General features: G+C 42.3%; 1 protein-coding gene across 1 annotated transcript in view; it reads left to right on the forward strand.

The window, feature by feature from the left end:
* MRPS6 (mitochondrial ribosomal protein S6) overlaps positions 1-13295 on the forward strand; it is a gene marked incomplete at both ends in the record, with an annotated part of 51628 nt that extends 38333 nt beyond the window's left edge. Inside the window, one exon of the mRNA XM_082014480.1 lies at positions 13115-13295. Coding sequence (XP_081870606.1) covers positions 13115-13295 — 181 coding nt within the window. The remainder of the gene's footprint in view (positions 1-13114) is intronic.
* Between the last annotated feature and the right edge of the window lie 5001 nt (positions 13296-18296).

The raw sequence follows: 18296 nt of genomic DNA on the forward strand, positions 1-18296 counted from the left end.
ATAGCTGAGATGCTGGTCCATACAGGTGGGGAGTAGGGCATATCATCTTTGAATTGCTGGAACTCCAGGGACAATTTCTCCATGGCCAAGATGCAAGCCCATAGGGAGGGAGAGAGACTTTCTTCGTATTGCTGGAGTTAGCCAGCCAGTTCATCCACCGTTTGTTCCTTTCCGTCTTTCCAGGTCATTACTGCCAATGAGTGGGCGTATGACGATGGTGCGCTCCAAACAAGCTTCTGCTGCATGGGTCGTGTGCACTTGACTTCATCTGGATCTTTGGATAACTGCTGGTTGTCCAGGTCATCATATATCATCTCCAGCATGGCAAATTCCCTCAGGTACTGGATACCTCTCTCCATGGTGGTCCACTTGCCTGGGTGACATATAGAATCTTCCTTGAAGGAATACCTCTCCTTCATGCCTGGCAGGAGTCATCTCCAGAGGCTGAGGGCTTGTGCTCCTTTTCCAATTGCTTTGTCAATGCCGCCCTCTCTAGAAAGGGGTCCCAGCTGCTTGACTTCCCTACCCTTTAATTCCAGGCTATTGGCCCCATTATTCCAGCATCGGAGCAGCCGGGTGACAATGTGCTTGGCTGGATGATGGCTGAAATCTTTTTGCATATCTCACAACTTACTCAGGGATAGGGATCAGGTGGTTACTGCCTTATTTATGAATTCTGCCTCTTCTCTTTTTGTGATGGCCCTGCTTTGGAGTAGCCTGCCTCATCCACTTACTCCTCCTTCTCCTTCTTAGTAGGAGCTTCTTCCCTTACTAAATGAGCTGACTTTCGCTCACAAGATTTCTTCTTGTGTATAGAGGCGAGTGATACCAGCATGGGTTGGTCCTCTAGTGCAGTTGCAGTGCCTATCATGGGGCTTGGAGTAGCCACAGTATCCGTCATTTTGTTGTCAGATCCAGAGACGTTATCTTCTCCTTGAGGGTACTGAATAATGTTGAACAGGGCTTGGTAGGTGTGGGCCAGGCCCCAGCACATTGCAGTGATTTGTGTCTCTCTGGAATTGCCAGGGTGACAGCACACTTTTTCCAAATATTTTACTAGTTTTTTGGGATTCTGCACTTGTTCAGGAGTGAAGTTCCAAAACACTGGAAGTGCCCACTGCCCGAGGTACTTGCCCATACTATCTCACACACCCTGCCACTCATAACTATACAGCCTCAGGGCAGATCTGTGGGTGGTATGCTTAAATAGTTGTTTAACCTTAAACAAGACCTGAAACACATTCAGGAGTAGGAGCAACAGGAGCATGCTGGTTTGAACATCCCAAGGATATTCAGAATTTTGAAGAGCTATTGTAACGAGCCTGGGGGAGAAGGGGAAGGTGAAAGAGTGGGGGAAAGTGTTTCTCTTTGTCTCCCCCATAGATTGGCTCTCTGAGGAGAAAACGTAGAGTGCAAATACTAATAGTTTCTGAGAGATGGTTCCTGAAGTATGGAGATGCTGGCAATAATACCAATTAGTACCAATAGTACTAATACCAAATTAGTCTCGTGACCAGTAATCTTATCATATCATAAGCCAGTGTTAACACAATACAGCAAAATTATAAGCTTAGCCCAGCTCCCAGAGGTGATAAGCAGCGCAACAAGGCTATATAAAGCATATACAGCAGGTAAGGTGTTGCGTAACACAATTCTGAGAATAAGCACAACAACTTGAAGAGCAAATAAATCAACATTGTGAGCAGCGACTATTAAACTAATATAATGAATGCTTGTAACAAAACTTGTTTTAACACACTCTGGTCAGATCTGTCATTATCTCAACCCGTTGAGCCCCACGCTGGGCGCCAAAAGGGACTGTTGAGGTTTAACCCAGCTAAACACCACACAGCTGTTCACTTACTCCCCCACAGCGGGATGGGGGAGAGAATTGGAAAAAATGTAAAGCTTTTGGGTTGAGATAAAAAGACAATTTAATAGGACAGAAAAGGAAGGGATGATAATAATGATAAAAGAATATACAAAACAAGTGATGCACAGTGCTATTGCTTACCACCCACTAACCGATGCCCAGACAGTCCCTGAGCAGTGTCTGCCGCCCCCTGCCAAGTCTACCCCCAGTTTTATTGCTCAGCATGATGTCATATGGTATGGAATATCCTTTTGGCCAGTTTGGGTCAGCTGTCCTGGCTGTGTCCCCTCCCAGCTTCCTGTGCCCCCCCAGCCTCCTCAGGCAGGGCAGTATGAGAAGCTGAAATGTCCCTGACTCAGTGTAAGCACTGCTCAGCAACAACTGAAACATCGGTGTGTTACCAACATTATTCTCATCCTAAATCCAAAACACAGCACCATACCAACTACTAGGAAGAAAATTAACTGTATCCTAGCCAGTAGACACTCAATAGGGAGGATAGTTGTCTCTTTAGAATCATAGAACAGTTTGGGCTGGAAGGGACCTTTAAAGGTCATCTTAATCCAAACCCCCTGCAATGAGTAGGAACATCTTCAACTGGATCAGGTTGCTCAGAGCCCCGTCCAACCCGACCTTGAATGTTTCCAGGGGTGGGGCATCCACCACCTCTCTGGACAAAGCACTTTTTCAAAACTCTCCAAGTTCTGTAGTGTTTTGGGATCATCTGTCTTGGATATGCTGCATTACAGGCACATTACAAACTTAAGAATATCCAAGAGACTTTATAGAGAGTGAGAATTTTACTGCCAATTGATCTGTAAAGCTGAGATTTTTCAGCCTGCCATAGGGGACTGTGGCCCACAGCTGTCACTGGAATGAGCAGTTTTACTCTCCCAGGCAGCTTTGAAGACCTCAGATCATACACATAATTGACTTGTTTCTTCTCAGAAAATTACATTCACTGAGCAAGTGATGCATGTGCATTGAGGGTATATTAAAACAAATTTAGGTCTTTCTCTTAAATGCATCTCTTTTGGCAGAAAACGCTCTCCTTTTCCTAGAGACCTAATATTGACAGCTTTTGCATTTAAGTAATTATGAAAGTAGTGTGTTTCAGGAACTGTGTAGATATGTCTGAAGAATCAAACTTTTAAATCACTGGTTTACTGATATTTTAAACTGAAGTTGAGTTAGCTACTAATTTACATGTATGGCATTAATTGCAGTAGCAGAACATTAATCATAGAATGGTTTGGGTTAGAAGGAACTTTAAACATCATCTAGTTCCAACCACCCTGCCATGGGCAGGGACACCTTCCCCTAGACCAGGTTGCTCAAACAAAAATACTTTGTTTTTATAGTCTTTAAGAGCATGATTCAAGTAACATCTCACAAAACTGTAACAAATACTATTCACCTTACAGATGAATAAAATGTGACAAGGACATATTGGTTCCAGTGTGGGTTAGGTATGTAAATTTAGTTGAGGTATTGAGCCTGAGTGACTTACCCATGGCCACTGTGTTTCTGAAAAAACAGTGGAAAAATGTAGATTAGGATTGCCAACTTTATCTCCTAACGGGCAATAGATTTGTGCCAAATATTTGTTCTACTAGCCACTACTTGTTTATAATTTTTAATAAGTAGTATTTAAATTGCTTTAACACAGTGCATTTTTTAAAATATTGTATTACATGTGTCAGGAGGGGCTTATTTCTGGAACAAACAAAAGTGAACTGATTTAAATAGGGTGTGTACTAGTATTTGAATTCAAGGAATGTTAAACTCTGGATTTGTTGGCTGTTTGTTGATGATACAGAAGGATTGAATCCCTCAAAGCAGCTTTCAAATAAAAGGTCCAGACTAGGGCTGGGTGATGACATTGCAGAGTCATTGCTGCATATTTGGTCAGTGCTAAACTGGAGAATATTGCAACTGCTTGTAAAATGATAGATCTCAGTAGCACAGTCTGTGGGTTTGCACTTTGTGGCATACCTGTTTTCTTTGGCCTTGTCAGGCTATGCCTTAATCATATGCTTGTGACGCTTCATGCTTCAGGGCATTAGATAAAGGAGGTGGTTTGGGGGACGTGGTTGGTATGTAGGATATTTTTACTTTAGGGGAGATGGTACAAGGGCAGCTGCAAAACAGATCTTTAAAAAAATAAGATTCAGACGTTCCTTTGGGAAGGTAATGGCTCAAACTTTTTGCAGACCGGGAATCTATTAAACTGGAAGGAGCTGTGACAGGGGCTTTAGGGAGAAGAAAGTGGCCAGGTGTAACTGGGTTTTGAATATCGGGTATCTTAATATCCTCCAGAGTTTTGTTGTTAGTGATTTTATCCCCCTCACCCCCAAAGTTGCTTCCATTCTTATTTTTGTTATCTCTGTTGTAGAAAAGATGATACATATCAGCCTGGTCAGTGCTCAGATTTAGTATAGTTTTGTAAATTGGTAGAGCACTGTGGCCTTTCCCTTCTACTTCATCTTGTGTATGTGTGTACTTTCCCCTATATAAATCTACCTGTAATACAGTAATGTTTTTAGACCTTTCTCCCCACATTTTTATTATTTCATTAATTTTATTTGTGAGTTCTCCAGCTAAACTGTCTGTAATTCTGATTATTCAGAACAATTTCCATGTTCTATTTGCCAGTTTTTCATTGCCTTGTTGTTTTTTTCCTTTCAGATTTGATTTTGAAAAGATGGCAATTTTCTTTTGTTATTTGCTTGCTTGTCTCTTAATCTTTCTGCTTTGCTGTTCACTCACAGTTACTCATCAGCCCACTTGTTCTCTGAAATAGCAAACTCCTCAGGTCTTACTTTTGTTCTTGATAAATTGTATTTTGAGAGCCTATCTTAACATGTGCATGGGCAATTTTCTGTAGGAGGTGTGCAGGGACTCTGGTGATTGCCAGGGTCCGCTGAGGAGGGGCATGTACTGCTAGCATCTAATGGCATCAGGAGTCAGAAAATCCAGGTTGCAATGTTAGCTATGCTGTGGACTTGTTTGTGTAATGGGGGAAAATGGCAAGGCAAGGAGATCATAGAACCATAGAATGGTTTGGTTTGCAAGGCAACTTCAAGATCATTTAGTTTCAACCCCTCTGCCGTGGGCAGGGACACCTTCCACTAGACCAGGTTGCTCAAAGCCCCATCCAACCTGGCCTTGAACACTTCCAGGGATGGGGCATCCACAGGTTCTCTGGGTAACCTGTTCCAGTTCCTCACCACCCTCATAGTGAAGAATTTCTTCCCTATATCTAATCTAAAATTACCCTCTTTCGGTTTAAAGCCATTACCACTTTGTCCTATCACTACATGCCCTTGTAAAAAGTCCTTCTTCTGCTTTCTTGTAGGCCCCCTTCAGGTACTGGAAGGCTGCTATAAGGTCTCCCCGCAACACACAGCTTGGTGTTGTTGGCAGACTTGCTGAGGGAGCACTCAATACCACTGTCCATGTCGCCGATAAAGGTGTTAAACAGTGCTGGTCCCAATACCGACCCCTGAGGAATGCCACTCATCACTGGTCTCCACTTGGACATTGAGCTGTTCACCACAAATCTTTGAGTGTGACCATCCAGCCAATTCCTTATCCACCAAGTGGTCCATCCGTCAAATCCACATCTCTCCAGTTTAGTGACAAGGATGTCGTGCGGGACAGTGTCAAATGCTTTGCACAAGTCCAAGTAGCTGACATCAGTCGCCCTTCCCTTATCCACCAACACTGTAACTCCAGCATAGTAGGCCACCAAATTTGTCAGGCATGGTTTGCCCTTAGTGAAGCCATGTTGGCTGTCACCAATCGCTTCTATTTTCCATGTGCCTTAGCATAGTTTCCAGCAGGATGTGCTCTGTGATCTTGCCGGGCATGGAGGTGAGACTGACTGGCCTGTAGTTCCCTGGGTCTTCCTTTTTCCCTTTTAAAATATGGGGGTTATGTTTCCCCTTTTCCAGCCAGTGAGAACTTCACTGGACTGCCACAGCTTCTCAAATATGATAGATAGTAGCTTAGCAACTTCATCTGCCAGTTCCCTCAGCACCCTTGCACGCATCTCATCAGGTCCCCATGGGCTTGTGCACCTTCAGGTTCCTTAGTGGTCTTGAACCCCATCTTCTCCTACAGTGGGCAGCTCTTCATTCTTCCAGTCCCTGCCTTTGCCTTCTGTGACTTGGGTGATGTGGCTTGAGCACTCGCTGGTGAAGAGTGAGGCAAAAAAGTCATTGAATACCTCAGCCTTCTCTGTATTCTGGGTAACCAGGTCTCTGTTTCCTTCTGGAAAGGGTCCACATTTTCCCTAGTCTTCCTTTTATCACCAACGTACCAATCGAAGCTTTTCTTGTTGCCCTTGACGTCCCTGGCCAGATATAATTCTATCAGGGCTTTAACTTTCCTAACCTGATCCCTGGCTGCTCGGACAGTTTCTCTGTATTCCTCCCAGGGTACTTGTCCTTGCTTCCACCCATATAGGCTTCCTGTTTGTGTTTGTGAGGAGCTCCTTCTTCATCCATGCAGGCCTCCTGGTGCTTTTGCCTGACTTCCTCTTTGTTGGGATGCATCGCTCCTGAGCTTGGAGGAGGTGATCCTTGAATATTAACCCGTTTTCTTGGGCTCCTCCTCCCTCCAGGGCTTTATCCCATGGTACTCTACCAAGCAGATCCCTGAAGAGGCTAAAATCTGCTCTCCTGAAGTCCAGGGTAGTGAGCTTGCTGTGTGCCCTCCTTACTGCCCTAAGGATCTTGAACTCCACCATTTCATGGTCACTTCAGCCAAGGCTGCCCTTGAGCTTCACGTTCCCCACCAGCCCCTCCTTGTTGATGAGAACCAGGTCCAGCATAGCACCTCTCCTCATTGGCTTCTCTATCACTTGGAGAAGGAAGTTACGATCAGGAGCCTCCTGGATTGCTTATGCGCTGCTGTGTTGTCCCTCCAACAGATATCAAGTGGTTGAAGTTCCCCATGAGGACCCGGGCTTATGAACATGAGGCTGCCTCTATCTGTCTACAGAGTGCCTCATCCACTCGGTCTTCCTGGTTGGGTGGCCTGTAGCAGACCCCCACTATCATGTCACCTGTCCCTGCCCTCCCCTTTAATCCTGATCTGTAAGGATGCAGCTTGATGAACTCAACTTGGCTTCCAGGCCCTGCAATGCTGCAAGTACTCCCCAGGAGCTAGGAGCACCAAGCTTCAATGCTGGCTTTCCCTCTGCAACAGTGGGGAAGGAGGCTGTCCTGGCCTTCCCACAAATCACTCCCATCTCCTCTGGACGCTTTAGGGTCTGAAGCGATTGGCTCTCCTATAGGAGACTTTGTGTTTTGCCTTCATCATGCAGCGTGCGATGTAACGTTGCTTTGCCAAAGCACGTGCTCAGGGAAGGGCACGTGACTGTCCCAGTTCTTGGTGACTCAGTGGCCCAATGCACAAGAAATAGTTATTAAGAGGAGTATTTCAGTAATGGAGCATCATGTTGTTTAAGAGATTTGAATATTTTTGAAACATATCTATGTAAGTTATGTTACAAGTTCAAACTTTTCCTCTTTCCATAAAGTATCTGAATTTAGATATTAGAATTCAGTGTTAGAAGCTGTACTTACACAACTTATTTTTGAACAAGCAGCTTGTGGCAGAATACTATTCCATGTGGACAAGAGGTGCTGAAGTGTCTTCCAATAACCCATGCTGTCTGGATACAATTTTATTTACTTTATTTGTAAGAGTAAAATAATAGTTACTTATCAGAACTGTTCTCTGGAGTGTTTACAAGTTTTAACAACCCTTCTCCCCATCCCCTAGTAAAATACAAACCATTGCATAGTTAAAGGACTTCATCTTGCAGATAAATATATCGATGTGTTTAGCTTCACTCAGGTAGACTCTCTTGATGTTTTTCATACTGTTGAAGACTAAAGAGGAGGAAAGAAAAACAGGTGAAAGAGGTTCCAAGCTTTCCTTTCTTAATACCACCAAACTAAACTTATAGATAATGCACAACCTGTGTTGTTTCTGTTCAGATTTTAGAACATCTTGATCTGTTTCAGCAAAAAGGACTTTTGGGTCTGTAATGCACTTAGATGAGAACAAAACCAGCTTGAGTATTTGAGTATTATGCACATTTGTAGTATTTTCTGGTAAATTGATTGTCTTCTTCCACTAGATGGGGCTTTCTTCATTGATGAGTTGAACCATTACTTTTCCTTAAATTGCTTTTGTCCACATGCACGTGCATGTAAGCGTGAAACATGCCTCAGGTAGCAGAGACCTGAAATGTTGGGCTTTTTTTCCCCTCACCTTACCTGTGGGAGTGCAATTTGCAATTTGGGTGCTTTTCAGAAGAAATGGCACGGTGCAATGGTTGCTGATGTTGAGGCACCAGTATCATTTGCTGATGCACTAAATCGTGTAGCATCCTTGTGCAAGCACATTGATTAAATGTGATGGCCGCTCTTAAATAGTGGGCTTGGTGGGATGGGGATCAGTCACCATTTTGGTGGTTTTTAAGCTGTGAGTTATACAGAAGGCAGAGAACTGACAGAAGCCGAATTAATACTCCCTGTGTAACTTCAGCCTTGCTCATAACAGTTCTGCAAACTTCCCAAATGCTGCTGAGTGAGCATGACTTTTCAAATACTCCAAATATGTCAGTTTGGTTTCTCTTTTGCAGTGTAACAGTATTTTTTTTTGTTTTCCTGCAGTGCTGCAAAATATCTTGTCATTATTTAATTGGCTTAATAACAGGTGTCTATATATAGAATTTGGTAAATGAAATTTCTGAAGACTATGAATGGTAAAATTTTTTTTTTTTTTTTTTAACTAAGTACTTGCTCATTATGGCTTATTTGTATCATTGCTGGGGCACAGTCTAGTTACTAAGGTACCAGCTCTTGGTTTTGATCTGGTACTTCCCGGTCCTTGTGATATTCAAGGGACATCTATCTATTCCATACCTGTTTTTTAAAAGCTAAATGTAACACATGTATTAGTCCTTCCAGCTACAAAATGATAATCCTTCTGCGCATGAACTTCCCGGCCTGCCCTGCTGGGGAAGGGTAGCTACCACCAGAGTTGAGAAGAAAAGCAAACTACCTCTCTCCAGAGCAATGCAGTGGTCCCAAAGATGATGTGATCATTCAGGTAGCAAAACAATTTCATTTATATAGGATTACCTTAATGAGAACAAATGTCCAGCTGCTCTCATGCGAGTGCCGCAGCTTGCTTTCCTTCAGGTGGTTCCTGTTTCCCTGTTCGACGCTTCACATCTACCTGTTCATCAGAACGTTTTCTTTCCTTTGTATCTTCCACTTCCCCACTGGGGAAGCTTACATAGACTTACTGCCATTATGTAAAGGAGAAATTTAAGCATACAGACATTTTTTGGGCACAACCACAGGACCACACAGCCTCTTCCAAGTCCACCGTACGTGTGCTTTTCCCTTGGCTCCTCAGGCTGCCAGAGTTGTATTCTAGGAGTATTTAAAAGTGAGTCTTGATCCAGGTGCTTTTCAGGGTTCCTTGAAGTCCTAGACTGTCCATTTGAAACCAAAATATTTGACTATTCTTAGGACTCAAGGTTCAAACAATTACTGGCTTGAATATATTAAAAAGGATAAATGAAACCTGGTTTTCCTCCCTCGCGCCTGTATGCGAAGGCATGTTCTTGATTTGAGATCATATGTTTTAAAATATTTTTTCAGTTAATGCATTGTTTTAATATGTTTCATTCTGCTCTCCTTTATATAAATCACCCTTCTATTTACAGTCGAGCAGGATGACAAAAATAACTGTGGTCTCATAGTGAATCAGTGGAATTTTCCTGCATTTCTCCCCTGATGACTCGGCTGACTCCTAGAGAGTCTAAATGCTTTTGCATTTTTGCTTGCAAGAATGAGGTGGTTTCCCTCCTGCATTCCTGTACTTTTCCCTATCTTTAAGTCTCACTGGGATTTAATTTTATTTACTACAGAAACAGTAGCTACAGCCTTGTGTATCGGGTCATAGATCACTGCCTGAAATTAAGCTTGCTGCATGCCTTATTGAAGGTGGATTAAAAAACCCCCATGAGCCTCATGACAGCTGATTTAAATATGTCTCTTTGGAGGCAAAGGGTTGCAGATCTCCTTGGGGATTGCATTGTCAATTGCGTTTGGTTATTGCTTTTGTAGCTGTGAGTTTCTTCTCTTTCTTTAATGAAGAAATAGTATTTTTTTACGCTGGCCCCCTTTTCCTTCTCTCTTTTTTTTTTTTGGCACTGGAAGGCAATCCGTCGCTTGTTAACGTTGTCGAGTGGTGGTTGTTTGTAAAACCTTGCATTGTCCCCAATTACTGCAGTTTTGTTCCTCAGATAAAATACCTATTCTGCGAGGAGTCATAAAGATATGCTGTAACAGCTCATCCTCCCATCCCCCCCTTCTCCTTCAGTTATCAACAGTGCGTCAGTGGAAATTTCCACCCTTTGCTAATGTGAGAGCAAGCACAACGTTGCAAAGCAGCCTTCGGAGGAAAAAAACCTACTGCCGTTTTGGGAATGCAATGAAAAGCGGCATAGAACTTGCAAGCAGAATGGAAATGAACTTGTCGAGAAACGGTGGGACTGAAATGCTGCAGCAAAGAGCGCGGTTTGCAATACGAACGAGCGCCCTTGCCAAGGGAAGGGGGCATGAGAGGGATGGTGGGTCGCCAGCTAGGATTTCTCTCCCTGTCTTCCTTTCTGTTGGTGGCAACTGTGAGAGGGTTTGGAAGGCTTCTTCCCAAGGAGAAGAGTTAAGTGTCATCTGTTATATTTACCAGTGGCTTTTAATGGCTTTAACAGAAAACACAGCTTTCCCTTTTTAAGGGGTATGCATCCTTCAGATGTTGCTGTGAAATATTTCTAATGAGTTGTCCAAGCTTAAAAATAGTTTCTTTCCCTAAACTTTTAACTGGGTGGCATCTCTTAATTTTGGAGACCAGAAAATGGTAGGCAGTTCAGTTTTCCAAATACATTAAGCCGAATCCTGCTCCCCATTGAAGCCTGTGATGATTTGCAAGGGAGACTGAGCCTGCCAGAGTTCCTCCAAATCCTTCTTGAGGCAAGTTACTCCTGTAGCTCTCAGTAGCCCTGTTGCAGTCAGAGGAGCAGCACCTTCGCTGACGTGACCTGGCACTGGTCCCTTGGCTTCAGTGACGCTCGGCCGCAGCCCGCACCAGCTGGGCATCTCTTCTGCAGGACTCGTTGCTTTAGTACAGGCTGCAGGGAGATTTTTTTCCATCAGACCCCTCGCATACAAGAATTCAGTCTGGTCTTTCTGAAAAAGACTTCAGAGTCAAATTGTGGCTATTAAGATTTTCAGGATTAGGAGGTCTGGCTAAGGAGAAGTTTCTTCGCTGTGTTTTCCATCGGTGGATTCCACCCTTGTGCAGTAATTCAGCACACGCTACTTGAGTCATTTCTGGCCCAATGGGTCTGCTCTCTGTGTAATATTTTTGATGTAATACATTTAGTTGGATGAAACAACGCCATGCAGCGTGAAGAACATGAGTGTGTCTTCTGTTGTTCATGACTCCATCCTCCTGTATTTCGTGTTCACACTTGGAGTTCAGCTTCTGGTCTTGGGGACTTACCATTCAAGATTACTTTTATGAAGGTGGACTGTGAAGTGTGATGCCTGTGGCATAGTTGATGTAGTAGGAATCCACCCCCCTTACAGAACAAATTCCTCTGTCAGGTACAGTTTTTAAATCAAACTGGGATGCTTGATCCTGCTTGTGTAATATGACTTTATTTAAGGGGTACCACTTTCAGGTTATAGTGATGCTTCATGGGGAGGTGTGCTTGAGTGGACTCCCACTCCAGGAAAGGAGAGCTTTAGTAAGAGGATGCATAAAGATTAAAATGAAATAGCTAGGTCGGAAGTGCTGTGCTGTACATTTAGCCTTTAAATTACTGCTAGTCTTGGAAACGAGGTTCTCTTCAGTAGGATTTCTGAGACTGTTGCGGTGTCTTTTTACTATACTGTAGTTAGTGCCATGCCAAATGCAGACAAAGTGATGAAAAATGTTCTGGTTACAGCTCCGTTGACAATGCTGGCTCATTCACAGCATTTCAAGGGAGGAGGGATGGCCAGTGACATGGCTCACTCATTTTTTGCAGTAGTATGATGGCGGGCACTAGGTCACTCATAACTTGCAGGAATAATAGACATAATGTTGCTAATGAATTTAAGGTACATCTCATGTTAAGAGACAGGATCTGAATTTGCATAACTGAGATTAACTTAATGAGCATTGTGTAGTTCTGTCCCTTGTCTGAAATGGGGCTCAGGAATTGCAGTAGACCTCTTTGCTTGTTTGGGTGTACTGCAGTTTTAAAAGCCTCTTACAAAATCATAGTTGAGCTCATGCACAAGGTTCAGTTCTTCAGCAAAGGAGTTTATTGCAAAAGTGACCTTGGTGACCCAAGATATTAATGGGGAGCAATGTTCTCCTTCCTGTAGGTAGGCGGTCAGCTTTTTCTTTATAGGTATCAAAGATAGCTGTGTGGTGAACACAAAGTGCTTACCTGGAGCAGGGCGTTTTATATGTGCTTTGCATGTGTGGAAGTAAGACCTTTCCAGTCCCCCCAAGGTCAGCACGACAGTATGCTCGCCAAGTCCCAAGTGCATGAGTGGGAATCGCCTGTATGTGGCTTCAGCTTCTGCCCTCAGATTGAAAATTTAAGACCTGTTCACATCAGATGTGCCTAATTTGGGATAAGTCCATCTCCTTGGGTTTCTTTTGCTGTTTTGTTTTAACTTCCATTCAGCTCTGAAGCAGAACTTTAAAGGAAGAAACGTGCTTGTATGTGTATAAGCTTGAGGTGTTTCACACTGGCATCTGTTCCCCAAAGAAAACAACGCTGTGAATTTGAGGAAGGGGAATGCATGTTGTAGGTGAAATGAATGTGCCATCCTACCTTTTTTTTAAAGACTATTCAAATCAAGGTGTGGAAATTAATGGAATAGGTACAAGAAGAGTAAGTTCTCTTTAATCTCCTTGGGTAAGCAGTGCTGTACAACAAAGACAAGTTCAGGCTGAGCCTTCTTCAATTGAACTTTTCTTATTTGAGATCAAGATAATACTGAACTTCTGTTTAAAACAATTTTGCTACCAAAATGTAAGAAAAAAATAGAAAATGTCATTTAAGAAATCCCACAGAACAGTTACTTGAATTAAAGTTGTTGCAGTAGAGGTATTTTTTTTTTATTGTGTGTATGTTTCTCATTGCAGGTATTTTTTGATAGACTTAGAGGGCCCACCTTCGATTGTATCGACCATGATGGATCATTTAGGACGTGATATTGATGTAATTAGACGTGCTTTTATAAAGCATCCTGTGTCAAAGACAGAAGAATGCAGTGGCATAATCCCAGTCAACTATGAAGATAAACTAATTGCCAAGAAGAAGTAAATATTCCAAATAGCATGTCTGAAACTTTAAAAAAAAACTTTTATTCCTGCTTCAGAAAACAATTGTGATAACTAATGTTCATCAAAAATAATCAGTTTTGGCCATGTTATGTGTGTGGTATAGTACACTATCTTTAGGTTACTGTAACATTTGAGGTTTCTTTTTGTTTCAAATAATTTGAATAGTCTTAATCTGTATGCTTATCTTGATATTTGACAACTCTGAAAATTGATTTTCTTTTCTCTTAGAGCATTACATTGATAATGAAGATTTATCCATCATCAGAATGCTAAAAATAGCATTCTTTTCTAAAGACAGATTACTTCAGGATATGTACCTTTACATAAAAGATTAAGAAGTCTACAGTGTGAATATAGCAGTATAGAATGTGATTTGTTGGAGGGATTTTTTTGCTTGTTTTTGGAAAAAGGTAATAAAAGTTTGATTAAAAATAAAACTTGACTCATTTTTTTAAAAGCAGAAAAGGTACAAGAAAAAATAACTCACCACCAAAAGACATGTCATACTTTTTTCTTTAAGGTAATAACTCTGTTCGAAGTACAGATAAAAAATTATTCTCTACAGAAAAGGCCAGAAACTTCCAGGTTGCAGGTTAGAGAATAGCCGTGCTTATATATGAACAGAAGAATAAACGATGCTTTGTTTTACCATCAGCTAGATTCAGGTGGACACTTCAAACTGAGAAAAATGTCAGGACTAAGGTCTTAACGTATATTTTGTCTTTCTTTTGCCCCTGTAAAAACAGGCGAAACAGCAATGCGTGTGAAAGATGACGTTAATGTAGTATGACCTCCTGCAGGTCTGACATAAATTCAGTAATTTCCAGAGGATCTCCATGTGTCCCCCATGCTACTGAAGGAACGCACTGGCCATTTCTTCCAACTAAGGAGCGTGTGTGTAATTCCTGTAGAAAAAAGTAAGTTGACGCATGTTGTTAGGCAAAGAAGATGTTCTTTACCTGAATAAAGCTTCATCTAGAAGCTCCCTCCTCCAGCGCCGCAGTGTTGTGCGTTGCCAAAGGGAAGGCCAGTCTGAAGGCCAAGGTCAGATTCCTGGAGACCTGTGACAGGCTGCTCTGCAGCATGCTATTTCATCACGAGTTTGTCTGTTGTCTTTTGTGGAGGCAGCTGGGTCATTTTTGGGGAAAGATACTGCCTTTTTTTTTTTTTTAGATACAGAACTTCGGAGGAGAAAGAAATGAGCGTTTCTTCTGAGTATCTTCTTGTTTTAAGGAAAAAGTGAATTAGAAAAATGAAAGAGAAAATTTTCTTTCTGTATATCTTTATTTAGGAGACATGAATGTGTGTGTGTGTGTGTGTGGTTTTGGTGGTTCCTGTCCCCGCCCCCCCTCCTGATTTTTCGGTTTTCTTTTTTTAAAATCTGCTTTTCTTTTAAGAGCAGACTGTCACATTTTGTCTCCTCTTTCCTGGAAAAAATGTTGGGAGAATAGAGAAAATGCACTACGTGTTTCCTGAAGCTGGATCTATATTAGGTGCACTTTTTTTTTTTGTAGTTGCTGCCAGTTTTGATCACACAGTTTCTATGTGCACCGGTGCCTGCTCCAGGCAGATCTTTACTTATCAACGATTTTTGCTTGTAGGACAGACCTTCTTGCCATACGGGTGTGAGCTTAGCCAGGAGTAGTCGTAGATTTGTCAGTCTATGCTAAGCGTTTGGCTCTGTGAGCTGCCCTTGCTGGTGGGCTGCTGAAAATTCAGGTTCACAGCGTAGAAAGCACAAACTACAAGTAGGGAAATACAGAACACTTTAAAGAATGCGTTTTACTCAAAAGTTTCTCAGAAGCTTTACTTAAATAGAAAGTGAACAGAAAGCCTATAGTTTAAAATCACTTTGCCTCTGACTAGGACTTTAGGCCCTAGATTTCATTTGAGTAGAAAGGAGAATGTATCAGCTTTCAGCGTCACAAAATGAAGAAGATTGTCAACAGAGGCTGTACACATATAAATGTATGTTTGTCTTTATTAAATTTCCTTTAGCGTAGTATTCAATTTTGCATTTAATTTGTTCCAATTTCTAGGTTGATGTCTGCATTTCAGTAGGAGAATCCTAGGTGCTCATTAGAGATGAGCCCATCAGCTTATTAAATATGTGCCATTACTTGTTGTGAATTAGGACCTTTGGTCAGTCAGACAGACATGCCCCTCTTTTCTGTGGGGCCCATTTCTGATCTTAACAGAAGACTGATGGATGTCAAGAGCAGAAGACTTGGGCTTCTCAGTCCAGCTTATCCCAGGAGTGGATCAACAGTGGCACATCTCTCAGAGCCTCAGCTGCTCCCCAAAAAATACAGCAGTGCCGGCTCTGAGGGAAAGCGGTCTCCAGTAGGCCACAAAACAAGGCATAGGGAGATGTTACCAAGCCTGTTTTCCTGTCTTCTGAAGCAGTGAATGTGCAAAGGGGAGTGACTGAAAGTCTTCTCTGCCTTTGGGATGGAAACACTGACCACTGAAACCAGTGGCCACAAGCAGAGCCCTGCTTGCCGGACTGGTGCGTGGTTACATAAGCACTGGTGCTTTCTCAGCAGCAGGATTTATTTATAAAAAGCCTGCTGAATAGCTGGCTCTCAACTGGATGTACTATTTTCTTCATAATTGATAGTTTCTAATATGAACATAATTTTTTTTTTTTAATAAGGGGTAGGGTGGGGGAGGCTAAGGATGGAGTCTTGGGTTACAATTTGTTTAGCCCAGTCAGCCACCCAGACTGGTAGTTAGCTATTTTGAGAAGCTAATGCATAACTGTGCGCCTTCTCTCTCAATAGCTGTAAACGCAGGGATGGACACTGGAGTATATCAGAAGATTTGAGCAGTTCTGGGTTTGAGCAACAGTCTGAGTTGTGCCATGGGAGAAAGTGAATAACTGTACCCTGAATGGTCATAAATTCTCCTGCAGAGAGGGTATGTAAGGGAATATATATATATTCTATATATCTATATATCTATATATATAGATATATTCTATATTCTATATATCTATATATAGAATATAGTGGAAGCCTTAGCACGTCTTTCAGGTGTGTTTGCCTTTTTGATCACTGATAGCTATTTTGTCCCACTGGGCTGTAAGCAACTCTTGATCTCCAAGAATAAAATTTCAGGACGCTATGTGGTGTCGCTGGAGAGCCAGAAGAGTTTGTGCAGCCAAACCATGGTCAAATACCTAAAATGTCAGACTCCATCGGCACTCCCAAAGGCCTAAACAGTTTGAATACCAGTGCTTTAAATTTTGTTTACTAAAGAATCCGATAGTGAAGCTCTTCAACCCTTCCTTAGATTATGTTCCCAAGTGTATAAAAGAAGTAGTTTTATGCTCCTAGATAGTCTGGTTTTCTTGTTTGCGGATTGTGGAGAAACACTGAGTTGGGTAAGTATTAAAATAACAACTGGCAGTTTTCCTGGCTCAGGAATGTTTTCACTGTCTTAACCTTCAGCAAACAAATGAACACAAGTGGGTTTATGGTGAAGATCTTAGGTATGTCTTCAATCACTCCTTTTTTCCTGATCTTCTTTCTCTTTCTCGGATGAATCTTGTACTCTGGAGTTTTCTTCAGCAAACTGAGGGCTCTGCACCATCAAAGCACTCAGCACTTTGCTTTCAAAGCACTCGGTGTGACCACTGGCTTGACCCCAGGAGGTTTGTGCATGCAGTGATTTGCTCCCACGGACTCAGAGCCTGTGCATCTTCCGTACATCTGACTAGCCTGTCAAAATCCTGTTTGTTGATAGTGTGAACTTAAAGAATTTCAGGATCCTCAGTGTCAGCAGAATATTTCTGTCACTAAATGTTTTAATGACACTCTGAAAATCATCTTTCAGCTGGACTTCTATTTAGGAGTAAATTGTGGGAGCTGCAGGCTGAGCTGGGTACAGCAAACACGCAGGGATATATTGCTTTGGAAATTATCTGAGGAGCTGTTAGAATGGCAACAGTCGACATGACTCATGGGCTCCTACTGTTGAATCTAGGCTTTGATCACTGAAACATACTACCTGTCACTTAATGAGATCAGTTTCTGTTTAGTAATTGCTACACTCTGTTAGGAGGGAAGACTTTGAGATTTAAAGCATGTTGGAGTCGCAGAAATTTCTCTTAAGACATGACCAGTCTGCCACATGTCATTTCTGCTCAGAGAGGCTCCCAGGATCTGTCCAGCACTGCCAGTGTCTCCAGCATAAATGTTCAAGAGTCATAAGGCAAACCCCCCAGATATTTTGAACTCGTGGCATGTAATCATGGGCTTAAAAATCATGAGTATTGTTTAAAATGTGAAGTTCTGTTTATTGGCCTTTTAGATTTTATGATTCACTTTTTTCAAACTTTGTTGCTGGCATGATTTTCACATCTGACTGAAGAGCTCTTGGAAAAACACAAGCTATAGCAAATGAGATACTTGATAAATTCATTTGGACTGGTGCTATGTCACTCCACCCACTGAAAGAGAACAAAGGAAATTAGAACGGGAATCATTGTTGTGTCCTTTCCTAGAATTCTGAGGTTCAGATAGGATAAAAGTGAGAATTGATGTGGAGCCAAAACATGCATTTTCCCAACTGCCTGCACAAAGGGAAGGTTAAAAATGCGTTACTCTCTGTAACCTATGTAATGCGTTGCTTTCTTAGTGCAGCTTCAACAGGCCTTTAAAAACACGCAGACTGCGTGTCCAGCTGGTGGACCACCTTAGGCTAATGCTGCTCCTCTTTGCACAGCTCTTTGTGCAACGCTGCAGAGGAGTGGGAGAGTCACCTCTTACTGAATGCTGGTTAAGGGGGAAGTGATGCCTTGACAGATACCAGTTCTGGAGTATTCAAGGTTGCCTTCTAAAAGCATTTTTAAAAGGAGGTAATGCTCACTGTAAACCTGGGAGAGTTTTTGTCCCTGTTATTTTTGCATTGTGCCAAGGCTGCCAAGTCAACTTTGTCTGGAGAATGCTAACTGGCATGTAGAAAATCCAGCTGATTA

The sequence above is a fragment of the Phaethon aethereus genome, assembly GCF_964289735.1.
Source record: "Phaethon aethereus genome assembly, chromosome: 1".
Lineage (NCBI taxonomy): Eukaryota > Metazoa > Chordata > Aves > Phaethontiformes > Phaethontidae > Phaethon > Phaethon aethereus.